Source organism: Triturus cristatus, chromosome 5_1 (genome assembly GCF_964204655.1).
Source record: "Triturus cristatus chromosome 5_1, aTriCri1.1, whole genome shotgun sequence".
NCBI classification, from domain to species: Eukaryota; Metazoa; Chordata; class Amphibia; order Caudata; family Salamandridae; genus Triturus; species Triturus cristatus.
Window position 1 is genome coordinate 405,351,202 of NC_140587.1, and position 22,211 is coordinate 405,373,412.

Sequence of the window (22,211 nt, forward strand, 5' to 3'; positions counted from 1 at the left end):
CTTCTTACAGAGGTTCTCCTCTTAATTCTTTCTTTGGCCCAGCAGGTCTCTTCTCTGGACACTCTTAAAGGCTATCTTTTGTCCATTTCGGCCTTTCTACGTCTTCCTGAATAGCCTACTCTTTTCAAGTCCCCTATTGTAAATAGATTTCTTAAGGGCTTTACTCACCTCTTTCCTTCTATTCCTTTCATAATGCCCCAGTGGGACTTGAATCTGGTCTTAACCTACCTGTGTGCTCCTTTCGAGCCACTACATAATTGCCCTCTCAGACTCTTGACCTTAAAGACGGCGTTTCTGGTTGCCATCACCTCTGCTCGCAGGGTGAGTGAGCTTCAGGCTTTTTCTTCGAAAACTCCTTTCCTTGCTATTCATCCGCGCAAGGTAGTCCTTCGAACTAGACCTTCTTTTCTTCCCAAAGTGGGTACCTCTTTCCACATAGGACAGACCATCACTTTGCCCACCTTCTTCCCGCCCCCTTCTAAAGAGGAGAACAGGCTACACCGTCTGGATCCAAAACTTGTGCTATCATTTATTTGGATCGCACAAAATAATTCTGAGTGGATGATCAACTCTTTGTTGGCTATGTGGGCGCCAAGAAAGGTCGAGCCGTGCAAAAACACACTATCTCTCGGTAGATCGTGCTTTGCATTAAAATCTGTTATTCTGTGGCAAGAAAGGGGCCTCCGGTAGTGTTGGGCGCCCATTCCACCAGGGCTACGGCAGCCACTACTGCTTTGGGACACGGAGTCCCCCTCAGTGATATCTGCCAGGCAGCCATGTGGACATCATTGAACAGATTCACTAATCATTACTGCCTGTATAGCCAAGTCCGGAGAGTCGGCTTCTTTGGCCGTTCAGTTCTCCAGGACTTTCTGGTGTGAACTTGGTTCGCAGACCCACCTCCGGGGTTGGTATTGCTGGGGTATCTATTCTAAGGTAAGGAATCTGTGACTAATAGTCTCTTTCAGATGAACAGGTTACTTACCTTCGGTAACGATAAATCTGTAAGAGATATATATTAGTTATAGATTCATTACTGCCCCACTCATCCTCCCAGTTATGTGAACTGACTTCTAGAGTAAGGGACTCCATTTCAGGGCCCTAGTTTTGTGCACCAGTGGTCAGTGTCTTGCATGGCTCTGCGCTTATGGCGTAGAATGTCGTGTAAAGAACTGACGTCAGCGCGCAGGGGCGGTGTCTAAGAAGATACTGCAATGTCATTCGGGAGATCACGATGCCAACGATCAACACAGAGTCGACCGACGCCACGAACCAAGGGGTCCTGCTAAAGAAAAAGTCTCGGGATCCAGTCCGACGCCTGGGGGTAATTCTAAGGTGAGGAATCTATAACTAATATGTGTCTCTTACAGATATATCATTACCTAAAGTAAGTAACTTGTTTATTAGTTTGTGCTTTCGCCAAAAATAAAAACATTAATTTGTCAAAGTATTCCTCACTTGTCACTATTTAACTGGCAATCATCCAGTCTTTGATTAATATTTCACTGATCACCAGCATGATTCTTCACATTGAATCATGTGGAATCACTTTTACGTTGTCCTGCCAATCCAAAACGACAATGACACCACTAATATGCAGACAGTTGATCATTATTATATGGTGTGGCATCAACCGTATTTTTTTCTGCACGTAATGAACATATCTATTTTAGGGATTTCCGAAGACAGCTTTCCATTGATACACGTCCGTACAGGCCACCATCAGAAGGAAATCCAGGTGATGATTCTGATCCAGTTCCATTACATCGACAAGCACTCGGAGAAAGACTCCACCCTCGTGTCCTTGCAATACAACCAGTAAGAATAATGGGGCTTCTAGATATGTATGTGTTTACAATGTGATACACTTGTTGAGATTGGAGAAAATCACCTAATATACATATTTATGTCTTTGGTATTTTCGAAGGAGGCTTTTCTAACAAACCTGTTGCTTATATTTCTGTCTCGATTTAATGGGCAAAGTTGATTAAAACCTAGTCGTCGGCTGTCACCAAATCTTTTGGTAATTAAAATGCTTCTCTTTAAAGTGTTTGCAGATATAACAGATAGCCTGAATGCTCCTCCAAGTCTCCTATTCCACCTTAAATTTCAACATTGAAAATCTGCCTAATTCAGATTTTCCAGCTTTTTGGAAGTAAATTTGATTTCTGCCTGTCTTTTAGAATACTAACTGAATGTACCTTGCACTGTGTCCTGGTATTGTGTTTACTACTCCATATACTTGCAGCGTGACATAGGAGAAGATGCCTTCATGGTAAACAGGTCAAGAGCAATGCTGTATAGCTAGGTTTCTGCTCAGTCGGTCCCGAGGCTGTAAAAATCACCCCTAATTCCTCCCTCGTTCTCTGACTCACAAGTTCTAAGGGTATTGTCACTTTGACTACTGCTTGAAATTTTGTGTAGCAGCAATTTGATGGTGTCTAATACTCATTATATAGAGGACTACCTTACAATTGTTTAACTGTTAATTTTTGTTAAGTTCTAGCTTTACCTGAAAGTCTTCAGTGGGAGTCCAGAGTCAATGACGTTTGATCAGGACCCACTGGGACACCTAAACATGATTTGACACTGCTAGCACAATGGAATCTATATTTCCCATAGCTCTGCATTAGTCTCAGGTGATTGCATCTATGATGCAGCCTTTACGTGGCTCACTTTTAATGTTTTATGTGTTAAATTAATTCCACTAATTTTGCCTTATGGTACTTGCGATCTGCACTAGACTTCGGAGTTCTCCTTGTCTTCTGGGAGAATCAAGGCCTGATCAGGACTGTATAATGCGCTGTGGTGCTACGAGCGTGACTAGAACCATGCTTCCCAGTGCAGTAGTCACAGGTGACATCTGTGTGCGGCAGGCCGCATATGGGACCTGCATAGACAAACAGCACCTATGCGCATGCTTGCTCTGTTTCATGGAGTGTACAAGGGCACAGCAGTCTGCTGCGCCTTTCTTGCTCAGCTCCCCAGAGGCATATTGGTAAAGCCCTTATCAGAGTACATTTGGTGCAGCTTATGGCCTCTTGGAAGGTAAAGGAGGAGGTGCAGCTAGATTATAGTCATGATGTGTGACAAATGCTCAAGGAGCATACTATACAAGTACTTAAAAATGTATTTTGGTGGTAGTCTTGCAGCTACAAACTACAGTCCTGCTCAAGATGGGAAGATCTTCCTAGTGCATTCGGGACCTAAAACAAACCTCAATACATTTGTTTATAAATACTTGCTAATTTTATGGGAAATGATAAGTGGACAAGTTCAGTCAAAGGAGGTGGTTTCCTCTTTGAAAAAAGTGCAAAATTACTAGAGGAGGAGGAGGCTTCTGAGGAAATGTACCCAATTGGAAATGCCTAACTTACCTGTAAGTCCCTAGTAAACCCAGGGCATGTAAGTTAGAGGGGATATCCCAGGTATTGCAGCACTGATTGTGTCACCCTGGAGGTCCCCCAAGTAAAGCAAGTCCCCCACCCCCCAGTTAGCCACTGCAGACTGGTAGAACAGTCATGCCCTGCTAGCCCAACTTTGCCTTTGAAAGCAATGGCATACCACCACTTTTCCTGGCCAAAAGATGGGAAACAACAGTTTTTTGCTGTGGAAAGACTTGGTGGCTCAATTGGCGAGTACAGGTTTACACACTGACCCCTCAGCTGCGCTAACTCCTGGACGGTGCAACCAAAGTAGGCACTTCAAGATAACAAACAAATGGGAAGAGCTGCCCCATTGTTGAGGTAGACAGGCTGACACGAGAGGCAGAGAGGGGAAACCATTTGCCAAACCAGTTTCCCCATGGGCAAGTAGCCCTGAGGTAGCCACACCCTGGGTGTGGGCTAGGAAGGTCTGTACACCAGGAGAGGGGTCTTGTCCTCTTGGATGCGGGCAGAATGCTGAATCTTGGGTTAGTCGTATGCCACAATACAGAGGAAGGGGTCACTAGGTGAGAGGGAACCATTAGCTACCAACCACATCCTTCCCTGAGGGCTTTTTCTGAGCATAAGAGGGACACCCTTGGCACCCAAACCTCAAATATCGGCGGACTCTGATGAAGGACCGAAGAAGGTCTGCCCTCCCGCACCGAGGGGCCAGCAAAGAGAGGCTGCACCAACAAAGACTGCACCTGGTGGCTAGTAAGGAGTGTGATTGTCCCTTCTCTGTCCTGCTCAAGGAGAAGGCGTGTCCAGAGACCAGTCAGCTAAGAGAACTCCAAGGGTCACCTGACTGCCAGCAAGTGCATGCAAGCGGATATTACGGCTTTTAAATTTTTACTACCCTGCGTGTTACCCTGTTGAAAATACTTCTTTGTTCCTTTAGTTTGCGGTGTTTATGCTTTCCAGGCCTCTACGGTATTTAGCACTTGTGAGGAGAAAGCATTTAACTTGCTCACTTCCTCCTTGATTGTTAGCAAGGTCAGCATCTAGCTGCCTTCACCCGGCAGTCTACATAAAGCTGATGATGCCAACGCTCAACAGTCGTGTATGGCTGGCTCGCCAGTGGCGCACCAAAGGCTAGCCTGTTTGCATCTGACTGGAGCGAGGACCCCTGCCTCTTTCACCACCAAACTCCAGAACACCACTAGGATTACCTACTCTTCAGAAGCTCTATTTAAAGTTAAGAACTTTTATGAAACCTATGCTCCTGTAGCTATCTACTGCAATGGTCCTTTTCCACTCCAGCTGGAAGGCCTGATAGCCTGTTTAAAATCTAAATTTCAATTTTGCAGCGTGAATCTTTCTGGATTCACTATGCTGTGCATTATTCCGCGATCTGGTGGTTGGGTCCGGATTCGTAGTCTTTCTTTTGGTTTTTTTGGGGCTTTTTTTGTAGCCCAGGTGGGCGTTGACGTCCCACCATTTGGTGTACCTCTCGTGACGTCGGCGTGCTTCCTGCGGAAGTCCCACCTTTGGGGAGCCATCTTCAGATTCTTTTTTCCGCTGTTGGGTCTGGATCGTCAACGAGAAGCTCCAGAGTTAGAACGAAGAAAGAAGAGCACGAGTTTCATCGAAGGGAAGTTAAGCGAAGACTACAGACAGGAAGAACAGAGCCGGGACGACGAAGTAGGAAGAGAACATCGAAATCTTCGACATCCAACGGAGAATGCGCACTCAGGGACTCTGAGCGCAGGAATGGACAAAACACAGTTTAAATTCTGCCGTAACTGCCACCACAAATACGCGCAGAAGGACCAACATCCGGTCTGCAACTTTAGCCTGCCTATCGACCACGAAAGCAAGGACTGCAACGCCTGCTCCGCCTTCACGACGAAAACCCTCCGGGGGAGAGAGAGGCCGAGAAGAGCCAACTTCAACATGGAAGTCAAGGGTAAGGCCCCGTCTCTGTACGACCTGGGCCTCTCCACCGACGATGAAGACAACATCGCCGAGGGACCTGATAACTTCACGGTCGCAGAGACCGATAAGAAAACGTCTGACAAGGTAGGAGAGACGTCGAACACAAAAACCCCGAAAGGGCCCCGAAAACCAGACACTGACTCGAAAAAACCAGAGTCAAAGTCCTCAAAAGGAACACCGCGCCGAAAATTTCGACGACCGCGAGTGGATCCAAGGACGAAAGGCCCAGCGGATCCTTCGAGAAGGACTCCCAGGTGCAGAAGGCCGCCGAAAAACAAGGTTCGTCGAAACAGGCCCACGAGGTGGGGCGTTGAACTTCGAAAGTCAAGGCCGCGTCACGCAAGCTCCGTCAAAAAGACCAGCGCTCGACGCCGATCATGCCTCCGAAATGGAGAAGAAAAAGAGAAGGCTCGAGGCGGAGATGGAGAGCATCCTTCAGAGGAAGAAGGAGTTCGATGAAAAGATGAAGAGATTCACAATCCCGGCGAAACCGGCGACGGTTCTCGTCGAAGTCGAGGAGCAGGAAGAGTTTGACGCCGAAGAGCAGTCGAAAGCTTCCGAAGAAGGGTAAGAAGATCTTTATTATGAGGGAGAAGAAGAAGAGGAGGAGGAGCAGTCGATCTACGGCTCGGCACCGTCGACGATGCAAGAGCTGGAATGGCAGGACCTCGATGCCGAAAACCCAGAAGAGCCCGTAGAGACATATCCTTCGAGGCCTTCGCCGCCAGATGATATTGGGGCGTACAACATGGTCGTCAAAAGCGCAGCTGCAGCTTTTGGCGTGAAACTAGAGGAAGAGAAACCGAAGACAGATTTTCTACTCGAAACACTGCTACCCATCCAAACTAGGAGCCAGTTCCTCCCCATGCTCCAAAGTGTGATGAACCAAGGCGTTCAAGGACCCAGCAACATGCCGATCCATCACGCCCAGAACAGAAAAGAAATACAAACACTCCTCACAGGACCCGCCATATATCAAGGTATCTGTCACTGCTGACTCCATTATTGCATCCACGGCCAGGAAAAGGGCCAATGTCCCGGCGACCTCGGGGCCACCTCCTGACAAGGAGAGCAGAAGGATGGACCTCACTGGAAGGAAAATAGAGAGGAACACCGCAATGCACTGGCGCATGGCGAACTCAAATGCGCTACTGAACAGGCATCAGTACCAACATTGGGACGAGATGGGGGACCTAATCAAACATCTGCCCGAACAATACCAACAGAGGGCTTCCCATCTAGTGGAAGAGGGGAAGAATATAGCTAACTCATGCCTTAAGACGGCATTAGACTGGGCAGAGACTTCAAGCAGACTGATGGCGATAGGAATCACTGAAAGAAGGCAGGCCTGGCTCAGAATTTCAGGATTCAAACAAGAGGTCCAGAATAATATACTGAATACCCCTTTCAACGGAGACATGCTGTTCGGGGCACCGGTGGATGAGAAGCTCACCCAACTCAAGAAAGAGAATGAGACGGCAAGGTCCATGGGGGCCCTGCAATTCAGGGGGACGCGAAGAGGTACCCCGACTCAGAGACCTTTCGGAAGGGGAGGTAACCAGCCGGGAACGTCTCACCAAAGTTTCCAGCAAGGCCAGCAAGGCGAGAGCCACGGCCAACAGGGGCAGCAGAAACAAAACTGGCAGTACCAGCCTAGAGGCCAGTCCTTTCGCGGTAGGGGGAACGGACGAGGACAAAGAAGAAGAGGGGGTGACCAACCCACCTCAAAGTGACTTTGCACGAAGAAGATGGCTCACCCACAATATACCTCCGAGGGTGGAGCACAAAACAAAATGGAGGGGGTACACAAACCAAACGCCCACGAGCATGCAACACCAGTAGGCGGAAGACTGAGGCTTTTCCTCCGGGAATGGCAAAAAATTACTACAGGCAAATGGATACTCAACATCATTCAGTACGGATACTGCATAGAGTTGGAAAGGAGCCCTCCAAACAGAAAACCAAAAAGAAGGGAACACTCGAGACAGGAGCTAGCACAACTCGCAGAGGAGGCACTACAGCTGCTCCAAAAGGAGGCCGTAGAACCAGTACCTTTCAAGGAGAGGAACAAGGGAGTGTACTTAAACTACTTCCTGGAACCAAAGGTGGACGAATCACTAAGACCCATCCTGGATCTACGGTTCCTAAAAAAGTACGTAAGGACGCAAAAATTCAAAGTTACGTCCCTACAAGAACTACTCCCACAGATGGGAGACGGGGACTTCATGTCCACAGTGGATCTCAAGGACGCCTACCTGCACATCCCAATGAACAGGCAGCACAAAAAACTGTTAAGGTTCACAATCAACAAGGATCACTTCCAATTCACAACCCTGGCATTCGGGCTGAAGTCCGCACCAAGGGTCTTCACAAAATGCCTTGCAGCGGTAGCAGCGTACCTGCGGAGGGAAGGGATTCATTTGTACCCTTACTTCGACGACTGGCTAATAAAAGCAAGTTCACGCGAAAAATGCGAGGAACACTCACAGCGGGTCACAAGGACACTAATGAACCTGGGGTTCTCAATACACTGGGGGAAATCATCAATGAACCCAGAGTAGGTGAAGATATTCCTGGGGGCACAGATCAACACCAGAGACAGATCGGTGATGCCCAGCGAGAAGAGAACAATAGCCCTACTTAAGGAGACGTGCCTCTACCAGAAGGGGCAAGCTCTGACAGTGAGAACAGCGAGCAAGATCATGGGGATGATGGCGTCATGCATTCACCTAGTCCCCAATGTACGGCTTCACATGAGACCGTTCCAGGAATGGCTGCAACAACAATGGTCACAAGCAAACGGAAGTTGGGAGGATCTAGTGGTTGTTACGCACGCAGTGCAAGAGGGGATAGCATGGTGGGACAGGGAGAACATAACTATAGGAAAGCCCTTGACACCACCAAGCCCAACTGTGACCATTACCACAGACGCATCCCAGATAGGATGGGGAGCGCACATGAACAAGCTCAGAGTGAGGGGTCTGTGGACTCCAGCAGAGGCGGTCAGACACATCAACTACCTGGAATTGAAGACCGTACTGCTAGCCCTGAAGGCCTTCCAGAGGCAGCTATACAACCAAAAAGTGTTGATACAGATGGACAATACTACCACAATGTTCTACATCAACAAGCAGGGAGGAACACAATTGTTTCCCCTTTCCACTCTGGCACAAGAGATTTGGAGATGGGCCATCCCGATCAAAATAGACCTGCTGGCGATACACCTACCAGGGAAGGACAATGTGGAATTCGATTGGCTCAGCAGGCAGACCTCGGCACCCCACGAGTGGGAGCTCAATTGACAGGAAACGCAAAGGCTATTCAAAAGGTGGGGTACACCGACAATAGACCTGTTTGCAACACACCTGAATGCAAAATGCCGAAACTTCGCATCCAGACAACCAGAAAAACAATCCCAGGGGAATGCCCTATGGATAAGTTGGTTAAGGACATTTGCATACGCTTTTCCACCAATACCACTGATACACAGGGTACTCAACAAGTGCAAGACCAGCAACATCACAATGATCCTGGTGGCACCACAGTGGGCAAGACAGACATGGTACTCACAAATAGTGGAGATGGCACAGGGACCTCCACACAAAATCGCAAAAAGAAAGGACTTGCTCTCCATGCAGAACAGAGAGGTTCTACACCCAGAGCCAGAGAGCCTCGGACTGGCAGCTTGGCTCCTGAAGACATAGTTCGCACACCTTAAACTACCTCCAAGCACTGAGAGTGCTGCGGGAGGCAAGGAGACCAACAACACGAACATTTTATGGGGACAAGTGGAAAAGGTTCACAATGTGGTGCAGCAAAAATAAACTGCAAAATAAATTGACAAAGGAATCAACGGTGCTTAGATACCTCACACACCTTCTAAAGTATGCTCATCCTCGCTGAGGGTCCACCTAGCGGCGATCGTAGCTTACACACGAGGTGAGACAGGAGGAAGCTTCTTTACGTCACGGGTAGTAAAGAGATTCCTGAAAGGGGCAAAAAGAATAGCGCCACCAAAGAGGATGCCGCCTCCGGCATGGAACCTCAACATCGTCCTGACGGAACTTATGAAGGCGCCCTTTGAGTCCATTCACAAGGCCTCCCTTCAAATGCTAACAATGAAGACAGCCTTTCTGGTGCCAATAACCTCACTGCGCAGAGTAGGCGAGCTGCAAGCGCTAACGCTGCAAGAGCCCTACATCCAGATACACAAGGACAGAGTCGTAATGAGAACGGACCCACACTTCATGCCAAAGGTGGTGTCAGCATTCCATATAAATCAAACAATTCAAATACCAAGTTTCTTTCAGAACCCAGCAACAAGCGCTGAGAGGGCACTGCACACTCTAGACGCTAGAAGGGCGGTGATGCACTACATCGAGAGGACCAAAGAACACAGGAAAACCAAGCAGTTTTTTGTGTCCTTCGCAACGCGCTTCCTGGGTAGACCAGTGACAAAAAGCACCATCGCACGATGGATTGCACTAACAATACAATTCTGCCACAAACAGGCGGGGCAAGAACTATCCGAGGGGCCACGGGCCCACTCCACAAGGAAGAAGGGAGCAACAATTGCCTTTCTGGCAAATACACCCATTCAAGACATATGCCTGGCGGCAACATGGGCTTCAGTGCACACGTTCACCAAGCACTACTGCGTGGATATACAGATGAACAAGGAAGCACAAGTAGGACAGAAGGTGCTTCAACATATATTCACCGACCAACGCTCATCTTCCACCCAGCCGCCACATAGATAACAAACCGCTACAAAATCTATGCACAGCATAGTGAATCCAGAAAGATTCACGCTGCAAAACAAATAGTTTCTTACCTGTCGGTGTAGTTTTGCAGCTTGAAGATCTTTCTGGATTCACTAGCGAACCCACCCACCTCCGCCAGGAAGATGAGGCAGGAGAAAAAGGGTGGAAGGACAAAGACTGAAATAACAAGATAATACTGAAAGGATATATATAAGAAAATTACTTAACGCCTAGGGTTAAAAAAAGAGAGAGGAAGGGGAAAAAAGAACCCGAAGATGGCGCCCCAAAGGTGGGACTTCCGCAGGACGCACGCCGATGTCACGAGAGGTACACCAAATGGTGGGACGTCGACGCCCACCAGGGCTACAAAAAAAAAAAAAAGAAAGACTATGAATCCGGACCCAACCACCAGATCGTGCAATAATGCACAGCATAGTGAATCCAGAAAGATCTTCAAGCTGCAAAACTACACCGGCAGGTAAGAAACTATTCGTTTTCCCACAAAGTATCCAGTGTGATGTGCAAGATTCTAATCGCCACTTTGCTGACGCACCCAGTGAAATTTTAAAAACCTCTTCTCCCCCCTCATATTCATCAGTGGGCAAGCAAGCTTGTCTGTCTGCAGTATCGGGGCTCTGCCAAAACACGTGATAGAGCTATTGGACTGGTTTTCTTCTGCGTCACCAGAGATCGGTTTCCATACTGAAACCTGTTTAAAGTCCTTTACTTTACCAGCTGTTACACGTGCTTTACCAGACAACTACTGCATACATAGACCGGACAGAAAAGGGAGGAAAGGTGAAGGTATAGAAATTTTGTATAAAGGCACTATCAAACTCTCACTTACTGACACCTTACAGGCAGAATGGGCCGAGATATGTATTTTTAAACCTGAATTCTACCTCAATGATTGTTGGAAGGGTGCCCTAGAGTATCACCCCCAGGGCCCAAAAAGGAGTTTAGTCAGCGCCCAAACGGATTTCTTGTTACTTATGTTTTGACATCCAAACAGTTTCTTCTGCTGTGTGATATAAACTATCATGGTGAAGATCTCCTCAATGTGAAGACTGCACAACTCTTCTCTGATTTAGCGCCTCTCAACCTGCACCAAAAGTCAAGGGGCATACATATGTCACAGGGCACACTCTTAATCTTATCTTTACAAATTCAGATATTTTGACCTACGACTCCCCTCAACCTCTACTTTGGACCAATCACTCACTAATTTGTTTTAGATGCCCACAGTAAAAATGAGTAAAACCATTACTAAAACAGTTAAACCTGCTACTAGGCACTGGCATAGGTTCACCCCTGACTCTTTCGCCAATGAATTTGAGTCTTCTATCACTTTTGAAGACTCGGAGGTTGATAAAGCTCTATTAGATTATCATAGAACTCTAAATCTGGCTCTTGACAAGATTGCACACCTAAAAACCTGTGCTACTCTCAACCATAGCTCACATGTGCCTCAGTACCCTACAGACTAAGAGTAGAAAAAGCTGCCTGCAAAAAATAGGAGAGACGCTGGCGTCCTACGAAAAACATACCAAATAAGGAAGCCTATAGAGCTTCCTTAATGGTGTATCATCAGCACTTGAAAAAAGCCAGAAAATGTTTTATTCCCAGTCAAATTAAGCTGGCTGTAAACTGAGCTAAATAACTATTCAAAGTGTTTTATGCTGTCACTTGCCCGTGTGCTGCTCCCCAGAATTGCAGGCATCACAAGCTCTATGCGAATCATTCGCTAATGTGATATATCAAGTTTCCCAGTGCTCCTGACCAGGCATGTGAGGTGCTAACGATTGATTCACCTTCCGCCAGTGGCGCTTTAAGTTTTGTAAGCGTTCGCAATTTCTCTCCAGAGTCAATCCAGAAAGCGCTCGCCTCATCCAAATCTGACCCCCTAGAATATGTGTTGTTCTTTCAAGTCATCTTGCCCCGGTGAGCTGCCCTCTATTCAACCTATCAGCTATTACCAGGAAAATCCTAACTTCATGGAAAGTGGCACAGGTGATACAGATTAAGAAAAAGGCCAATGTGGCATCCACAAACGTAACTATCGGCCTATCTTTGCTGCTTTCATTGTTCGGCAAGCTATTGGAGGGACAAGTAAATCAACAACTCATGGATTATCTTGAGGCAAACAAACATCTAAATCTGTCACAATCTGGGTCATGACCTTTACGTAGTACAGAGACTACTCTGCTAGCAGATACGGACCCCATCAGGTGCTCTATTGATGGGATTCAGTCAACCATGCTGGTGCTGTTGGACTTGTCTGCAGCATTTGATACTGTCTCTCACTCTTAGCTGCTCTCCCGACTGCAGGAGATTGGCATATACAGGACTGCGTTACAATAGTTTGGTGACTTTCTTACCAACAGAATCCATGCTATTACTCTAGGTTCTTATGACTCAAGCACCATAACACTGGATAAGAGGTTGCTTCACGGCTCATGCTTGATGCCTACGCTTTTTAATATTTTTCGCCCCCCTCACCAAGATTGCCAAAGCCTTTGGCTTTGAAATACTATATTATGCGGTTACCAATCTCATTTGCAAAAACCTAGCCAAACTGAAAGATAGCTCCTCTGCCATAATGAAAGCTATGGATGTTGGCTAAATGCGTCTAGCTAAAAGCTGATAAAACTGAGATTTTGCTGTTTGGTAAGGTCCAACAGCTCTCGGACCCTGATTGGTGGCCCATAGAACTAGGCATGGCCCTGACTCCTAAAGGGATAAAGAACTTGGACATTTGTCTGGATCAGTCGCTCACCATGAGAGACCAGGTCCTGTTGATTACAGGTACCTGCTTTCACATGATGCATGTGCTGAGGAGAGCCTTCCCTTTTCCTCCACTCTAAGTGAGTAAAACTCTGACCCAGACCTTGGTGATTAGTTGACTCGATTATGGTAATGTCCTTCTGGCTTCAGCAAATGAGTCATTGCTGTCCAGGATGCAAGTCATTCAGAATACGGCGACCTGTCTCATTTGCAATTTATCTCCCGGGACGGCATCTTCCCCCTTACTACACTCTCTGCATTGGCTACCAGTCCGAAAAAGAATTATTTTTAAAATCTGTTGTCTTGCTCATAAACCTCTGATGGGGAAAGGCCCAAGTTATGTAACTGTTAAACTCATACCTGACTGCCCAGTCAGACTCTTACGATCTTGTGATAAAGCACTACTCTCCAGTCAGCATGTGAGAAAATACCGCACTGGGGGCAGGTCCTTCTCATATCTTGCCCTGCTTTACTGGAATGAGATTTCCTTTGCATGTTCGCCTGTGTACTGACCAGTATAAGTTTAGGAAATTACAGAAAACAGTGCTGTTTTAATTCCTAGCTTTCTGTTGGCCTGTATCCTGCTCAGCGCAGAGATACCCCTCCCGGGGTGATTAGCGCACATTATAAATTAAATGTACATAATGTGACATAATTGGCCCCCTGTTCGCAGCACAGGGCCAAAACAGCTGAAGAAACCTGCTGGGTAAGTTGGTAACCCAAATTCTTTAAGCTGCTTTCACCGCTGCTGTGCATCACCGAGGACTAAGGCCTGAAGTCCAGAGTTGCACCTGAGTTTGCTGAATCCAGGAGTGCTGTCGGAGAGTTGCTGGGACCCTCAAATGCCGCGTTATCAACTCAGAAAGGATTGGCCTGTGGCCACGACAACGGGCAATTGGTAGTCCAGTGGCAACTGGACTTCGGCTAAACCAGAGAGGACTTTGTAGGGTGTCGACCAGGACCCCCTCACCATCTTCGTGGACCGAGAAATACCTTCAGAAAGACAGTGTCCACAGCATCTTTAGAGCATCTTCAGCAACCTTCATTCCTTGCATCAGGACCACTCCATAGGAGTCCATTGCAATGCGGATAAAGTGCCTATAACTGCTGAAGGACTGCTTGAGGACCTTGCTTGCCCCCCTAACTAGCTCCCTGCATGACTTGGTCGCCTCTAGTACTTCTAACCAACCGCAGTGTGAATTTGCCAAGGCTTGTTTGTAGTTGAGTGAAATTGCACTGATTTATTATTGCTTGTAAAATCTATATCGCTGGAACCATCCGGTGGATCTTTACTTTCTAGTATCTAATGCTTATAAAAGTATAACCTATCTTTATAAATTGATGTAAATTTCATCATTTGTTTTGATGCTGTTTAAATTCTTAACACTTGTTCATTGTGTAAGCCTTGCTGCTCAGTGTCACAACTGCCCAGGGTTGAGTTGTAAGTGTTTCCAGACGAATCCCACTGACCTAAAGGGGTTGGTAAGTGTATTGCATAGTGAGGCAAACTGTAGGCAAAACTTCCTCGCTTGCTATGTCTATTGGTAAAAAGCCCATTGCTCCTATACTAGAGATATACAATCAGAAAAGCCTGCCGATTTTAACGTATGGAATGGGGTACCTGGGGTTGTAGAGATGCACATGTGATGCAGATAGAGGAGAATAGATTAGGCCGTCTGTTACTAGGCATTTCTCCCTACACTTTGAGCTTGGCATGGAGTATGTCCAAGACACCCTCAGTGCTGCCCCCCTGCCTCTCTGGTGCTCGATTTGGTCCCGCCAAGAAGCCAAATTCAATCGGGCTGTCATTAGAGACTGTCTAACCTGTGCCCGTGGCTTGACCATTCCATAGTTACAGTATATTAAAAATTGCTTCTCTGCACTTGGATGTGCCTCTCTGAGCACCCTGAGTTCATCCAATAAAAGTGGGTCCGGGATAGTTTTGCAAGCACAAACAAATTATTAGGGAACTAATGGAAGTGGCCAAACCTTCAGTCAGAGATTATTGTATTATCCAAGCGACTCCAACAATTGCTCCTTATTTATTAAACGTGGCCAACGTTTATGAAAGAACACTGTTGGCAAGATTTAGGCTGGGTTCCTTTCACTGGTTGATATGTTTTCCCATACGACAGTGCTCCTCTGACACTGTTGCCATTTGAACATGTGATGAGCAATCTAGTCAAACCACTTTACATTTTGTCTTCTGTCAATTTTACCTGCCGTTTACTAGGAAGTTTTTATTATCGTTACTGCACAGATACAAATTTTCTAAGTGCAAAGCGGCCCTCTTCTATTTACTGCAACTTAACGAATGTAATGTCTGCCATGCAGTTGCTATTTTTCTGAAGTGCACTTTAAAAGAATGAGTTTGCTGTTTTGATTAAAAAGCTTTTGTTAGAGGCATATGAGCTGCAGATTGTACACTGTGCATAGATCGCCATCTGGTGTCGGGCTCGGATGCTTGCACCTTGTTGTCTTGGAAGAGTCTTTTTGTAGTCACGAGATAGGTGGCTCCTCCCTTGGACGATAGTGCGCATGGGCATCGACTCCATCCTCAGATTGTTTTTTTTCCGCCATCGGGTTCGGATGTAACTTTTGCGGTTCGGTACTTTATTTTCCAAACCTTTTCGACGCGCAAACTATCTACAACTCGGCGGTATTGTTTTCGATTGCGTGCTCTTCTACGCGCTTCTCAACTACTCGATTCCAGTCGTCCACGCGGGCCATTTGGCCTATCTGCGCTGTTCGTGCCTACAGCTCATGGAAAGCACTCCATTTAAAAAATGCCCCCAGTGTGGAGCGAAATTCCCACACAGTGACCATCACATGGTCTGTAACCTGTGTCTCTCGCCCGAGCACAAGAACAATTGCCAGGCCTGCGCCTCTTTTCGATCGAAGAAAACCATCCGTGATCGCCGGGCCCGACGACACATCGTGGCGCAGCAAGCAGGTCTGGCATCAGTGGACATCTTCGACGAAAGCCCTGATGTCCCGAAGGAGGATTCTGAGGACCTGCAAATAGTGTCTGAAGCAGACGACTACATCGCTCCTGGTCAACGAGTGAGTACAACTGTCCCTACCCCAACTCCACCCAAAAAAAAGAAGGCCCTGGTCAAGACTTCGCTTGCTGGCCCCAGTCGCGACCGAAAACAAGCTTCAGAAGCCCCGGCCTCGGGCTCGGCTCCGAAGATAAAGGACAAGCCTTCCGGTAGCTCTGGACCGAGCAAACTGTACATCAGTGTCACGCAGGCGCATTCGGCACCGAAGACGGGACACCAACCTACTCCCAAAAAGAAGTCGGCACCGAAGTCGGCACTGACCACCTCGACGCCGAAAGAAAAACTATCAGTTCCAAAGCCAAAACCTTAGGAACCGAAAAAGATTTCTGGCTCCATAGCCAAGCCAAAGGACCCTAAACCAACTCCTAAGGCCTCCGAGCAAAAATCGAAACCTCGCTCGGACCCGAAAAAGTCACCACGAAAGCGGTTTCCGTAGAGGAAGAACTTTTTCGACCGGATCCTGTCGATCTCAAGCAGAAAAAATTGCATATAGACCCTAAAACGGGACATGTGGCTGTTGTTCCACACAAGAAGAGGAAGCTGGACACACCAGACACACCTGCAGTGCCTGTAAAGAAAAAAGACTGTGCCACTTCACCTATAAGACCCTCTTCTCCTGTTTCTCCTTCTGAGCCTGTTCTTCCTCCTTGGCCTGTCCTTCCTCCTGAGCCAGTTCTTCCTCCTAAGCCTGTCTCTCCTCCGCAGCTTCCAAAACTTCCACCACATTCACCACCACCACACGAGGAGGAAGATGATGATGATGATGATTTAGGGGGTGGGGGAGGCAACAATGACCCTTTCACTGATCCTGATGATGATACAGACGTACCGCAGGACGATTGGGACGATTATGATAACCCAATATGTTCCCCAGACCTCACTGATTCCCAGCCATATCCAACAAAACCATCTCCCCCAGTTGACAATATTGGTTTTGGACAACTCGTAAATAGAGCTGCTGTCTACCATGGTGTCCACATGCATTCAGACCCTGCAGACGAGGACTTTCTTCTAGACACCTTTGAACAGTCGCAGAAGACTGTCCAAACCCTGCCTATTCTAAAAGGGGTCATAAAACATGCCCCAGACATATTCAAAGACCCAGTGAGGGCTTGAATTCTCAATCCCAGAATTGACCAAAAGTATAGGCTCGCCCCCGACGATCCCACCTACATCAAGGGGCAACGACCCTTAGACTCACTAGTGGTCGCGCCAAATCTCAAACCTCCGGTGACGCACCACCTCCGGATAAAGAATCTAAGTTGCTAGATGTCTCTGGCAAGAGAGTTGCTGCTCAAGCAGCTAATCACTGGCACATAGCCAACACCCAAGCATTACTTGCTAGGTATGACAGGGCTCACTATGACCGACTAGGGACCCTATTACAACATTTGCCCAATCAATACAAAACCCAAGCAAATGATTTAATCCAGGAGGGCAAATTAATAACCAACGCATCAATTAAGTGTGCCCTTGATGCAGCTGACACAACCTCTAGATCTGTTAACACTAGTGTGTTACTCAGATGACATGCCTGGTTACGCATTTCAGGGTTTAAACAGGAGGTTCAATCAACTATCCTTAACCAGCCGTTCAATCAGGAACAACTTTTTGGACCGGCTGTAGACACCATTCTAGAGAAGATGAAAAAGGACACGGACACTGCTAAATCCATGGGAGCATTGCAGTCTCCATCCACACGTGGTTCCTTTCGGCGCTCCTTCTATAGGGGAGCATCCAAAAACATTGCAACAGACACCGCCTCCTATTACTATAAAAACACCACACAAACATCCCCCAATAGAGGATATTTTAGAGGCGGATACAGGGGAAACAATAACAAAGGGAGAGGCTGAAGTAGCAACAACACTCGTAGCTCCCCCACTACTAAACAGTGACTTCCCTCCGCTCCCTCCAGACCATTCCACTCCGGTCGGGAGGTAGGCTCTCAGTTCCTACCTGTCTGGGATTCCATCACAACAGACAAGTGGGTAAGACAAATTATCCAGTATGGTTACTGCCTGGAACTCACAACAACCTCACCCAACATTCCACCCAAACAGCGTCCAATGTCCACAGAACACCTTACGCTCTCAAAACAAGAGGTTCTCTTACTGCTTCAAAAGCACGCAATACAACCAGTTCCCTTACAGCATCAAGGAACAGGGGTTTGCTCACTGTATTTCCTAATCCCCAAAGGGGACCCTAAGGCCAATACTCGACCTCGGACCCCTCAATCTCTATATACAGTCCGATCATTTTCATATGATCACTCTTTAACGTGTTCTCCCACTGCTACAACAAGGCGACTTCCTTGTCACACTAGATCTCAAGGACGCCTACTTCCACATTCCTATACACCCTGCTCACAGGAAGTATTTAAGGTTCATAGTGGACAGACAACACTATCAGTTCAAAGTCCTTCCATTCGGGGTGACCACTGCACCCAGAGTGTTCACAAAGTGCCTTGTGGTAGTAGCAGCACACTTGAGAAGACCACAAATCCATGTCTTCCCATATCTCGACGACTGTCTGATAAAAGCCAAGTCATTCAACCAGTGTGTTCATCACACTCGTCAAACTATCCAACTGCTACATGACTTGGGATTCACACTAAATTACCCCAAGTCAAATTTCCAGCCCTCCCACATACATCAGTATCTGAAAGAAACACGTTAGTTAGCTTCTTTACCTTAGAATATCCCCAGGCGTCAGACTGGATCCGAAAAGATTTTTCGTCAGCAGTACCCCTGCGCGTCGTTAGGCGTCGTCTGCGGCTCCGCGCCCGTCGGCGTCGTGAATGCCGGGATGACGTTGTCGGAGTACTTAGACGCCGCCCTTGCGCTCTGACGTCAGTTCTTCTTTTTTCCGCGCCAGCAAGCGCAGATCCGGGAAGAGCGTACCCTTAGTCATTTTTTGACTAACTTTTTGGACATTTTTGGCTATCTTTTTCGGTAGGGATGCCCGAGTTCAAGCTGTGTGACGTCTGTCACCAACTGATGTCTGTTACCGACCCCCACCATCGGTGTCTCTACTGTCTTGGGGCTGACCACGATGACAAGTCGTGCCCCGACTGCCGGGCCTTGACGTCGAAAGCTAGGCTAGGAGCGGTCCCGCAAGCTCCTCGAGATCCGGCAGTCGGCTCCGCGCCACTCGAGGTCCCGGTCGAGGAGGAAGTCGAGGGGCCGGTCGCGGAGCCGCAGTCCTCACCGCTCGTCGGGATCCAAGTCCTCGCACTCGGGTAAGTTGAGGCATGGCAAAAAAGTCGAAGAAGCGACATCGCTCTTCTGGCTCCCTCGCCGGTCGCGCGACTCGGCCGAGGGTTCGGGTGGCACCACCCGCGCTGCTCCGCCGGAGCTGCAGGAGTCGCATCCGGCCCCACACCCTCCGGTCCCTGGGCTTCATGCGACTCCGGTCAAGATTCGAGACTTCCTCGTTGCCATGAGGACTCTCTTCCCACCGTTGAGGCCTGCCGGCTTGCCTCAGGGCCCTGCAGGTCCGACTGAGGTCCTAGCGAGCCGGCGCCGTCGTAGACTTCGGTCCCGACGCCGCAGGCCCCCGTGGGATCCAGGCCTGGATCCCGATCGACGCCAGTTGACCACTCGACTCCTCCGCTGGTGTCGCTCCCGACGCCGTCCCTGGTTTCAGTCCAGGTCCGGCGTCGGAGCGGCGACGTCTCCGGTGTCGATGGGTGAGCCTTTCGCCTATGACCCGGCTCCGTCATTTCTGCCTGATTACCAGGACACGGATGAAAGAGAGGACTGGAAGGGGTCTGAGGACCCTCTGGCACAGCAGTGCCAGTTAAGTCAGGATTGGGCAGATGAGCTGGGGGAGGCCAGTGGTCTAGACACTTCGCCTGGCACTGGTTTCGTCTCTCCTCCTTCCGTGGCTACGGAGGAGGATGCAACTTATACTGTGGTGCTGCGTAAGGAGGCCAAGGCCTTGCGCCTGGAGCTCCCTGCAGCGGCCGTGAGGACTAACCTCCTCACTGAGGTGCTTCAACCTCCAGTAAGCTCTTCGGAGCCTCTGCTGAGGTTTAATGAGGCCCTCACTGACGTACTGATGGGCACTTGGTCCAATCGCTCCACAGTCTCTCCTGTGGATCGGAACGTGGCCCGGCGCCACCGCCCAGCTCTGGGCTACCCCTGCTTTCTGTCCATACACCCCACCCCTGAGAGTCTGGTTATCCAGGCCTCCACGTCCCAAACCGCCTTCCAGTCTGCACCTTCAGACCGGGAATCCAAAAGGATGGAACAGTTTGGCAAGAAACTGTTTTCCTCACTCAGTCTTGGGTTGCGGTCCATTAATACCGCATGCCTTTTGGACCGTTACACCCACTCTCTGTGGGATACGGTGGCGGACGTGCTGCCCCAGTGTCCAGAGGAGGCCAGGACACTGCTCGCCCAGGCTGTTGCTGAGGGGCGTGATGCAGCAGGGTTGCAACGACGGTGGCGATTCGTCGTCACGCCTGGCTGAGGTCCACAAACTTTTCTGGGAATGTCCAGAGCACTCTCATGGACATGCCCTTTGATGTCTGTTATTCCTTGGCTAAGAAGGATCCTCCTGTCTGGCTGAGGGCCCATTCCACTCGGGCCACAGCGGCTACTACTGCCTTGGGACGGGGAGTCCCTCTGCAGGACATTTGTCAGGCAGCTACGTGGGCCTCGCTGCACATGTTTGCCAAGCATTACTGCCTGGACAGCCAAGTCCGAAGAGACTGCTTCTTTGGCTGTTCCGTTCTCCAGGACTTCCTGGTGTGATCTTGGTTCGCAGACCCACCACCGGGGTTGGTATTGCTGGGGTATCTATTCTAAGGTAAGGAATCTAACTAACGTGTTTCTTTCAGATGCACAAGTTACTTACCTTCGATAACGATATATCTGTAAAACATTAGTTAGATTCCTTACCACCCCACCCATCCTCCCCGTTCTGCGAACCGATATCTAGGCTTAAGGTTATCCCTTTCTGGGCCCTAGTTTCATGGCACCAGTGTCGGTTTCTTGCATGGTTCTGCGTTCCTGGCATGGAAAGCTATGTACAGAACAGACGTCAGCGCGAGAGGGCGGCGTCTAAGTACTCCCAACGTCATCCCGGCGATCACGACGGCGGACGCGGAGCCGCAGACGACGCCTACCGACGTGCAGGGGTACTGCTGACGAAAAATCTTTCCGGATCCAGCCTGACGCCTTGGGATATTCTAAGGTAAGGAATCTAACTAATGTTTCTTACAGATATATCGTTACCAAAGGTAAGTAACTTGTGCATCTAGGGGCCATAGTAGACACCTCCAACTGGGTTGCCATGACTTTTGCACTGTTCTGTGCCTTATTTTCCTACAACTCTATCACAAACATGTATAGTAGGTTCCCCGTTTGCTCGGCTGTTCAGCTTTCTCCAATTTGTTAGATTTCAGCCATATGTCTGGTTTACTCTTCGATTGCTGTCCACGGCTGTTCAGCCTTCTCTGGTTTGTTAAATTTTCAGTCGTATGGTTGGTTTAATCTTTGGTTCAGTCATCTTACTGTGTGTTTTGCCAAAGAGGATATCCTTATCAGTGGTTGACACGTATATGCTGGTGCTGGGCGACTGCCTTGCCTTAGTACGCTCCTAGGGAGTATTCCTCGCGGACATCCTTCGGGGAGTTCCTCCCTGTCTTTTGTCCCGCGATCCTTTTATTAGCTTTGCCCTGTCGCACTTCGGGTGCCTTTAGTCCCGCTTGTCTGTTGTGCTTCTGTCCTTGCTTTTGCGGCTCACACAGTCTCCGCCGCTGTGCGGCAATTATTTAGTACTATTAGTACAAACTTGGGCATGCAGCCCATATTGGGCTCGTCCTCCAAGGTACTAGCTTGCCATTTATATCTCTGCTGTATGTGGCCTCTTTTCTCACCACTTCTCCTACAGCGTTTTTTTTTCCACAGTCCCTGCTGCCCCGCACAGGTGTTTCCACACTTCTGCTTGGATCATACTGTGATTTTTCATAGGGTGAATTTCTGCGGAATACTTACTTGTTGTGGTCCGGGGCACTTGCATTGATCCTGCCTGGTTCTGCTGTCGTGCCTCTAGCTTGTAGGGGACCGTGGTTCTTCCAGAGCATGGGGGGCGGGGGATGTTGCTCTTTCCTTCATGTGGTGTCCATGGTCACTGACCTGGTCTGCTTGTGCCACCACTTCTATGTGGTGCTCGGCTGCCTGGTTCCCCTTTTTGGGCCGTTGCTCTCTTGATGTCGTGCACATCTGAGC

General features: G+C 48.5%; 1 protein-coding gene across 15 annotated transcripts in view; it reads left to right on the forward strand.

Annotated features, from left to right (window-relative positions):
• UBR5 (ubiquitin protein ligase E3 component n-recognin 5) overlaps positions 1–22,211 on the forward strand; it is a 2,036,132-nt gene that overhangs the window by 1,644,516 nt on the left and 369,405 nt on the right. For all 15 annotated transcript variants that reach the window (XM_085605144.1, XM_085605147.1, XM_085605145.1 and 12 more), the window contains one exon: positions 1,674–1,818. In XM_085605144.1, coding sequence (XP_085461270.1) covers positions 1,674–1,818 — 145 coding nt within the window. The remainder of the gene's footprint in view (positions 1–1,673; positions 1,819–22,211) is intronic.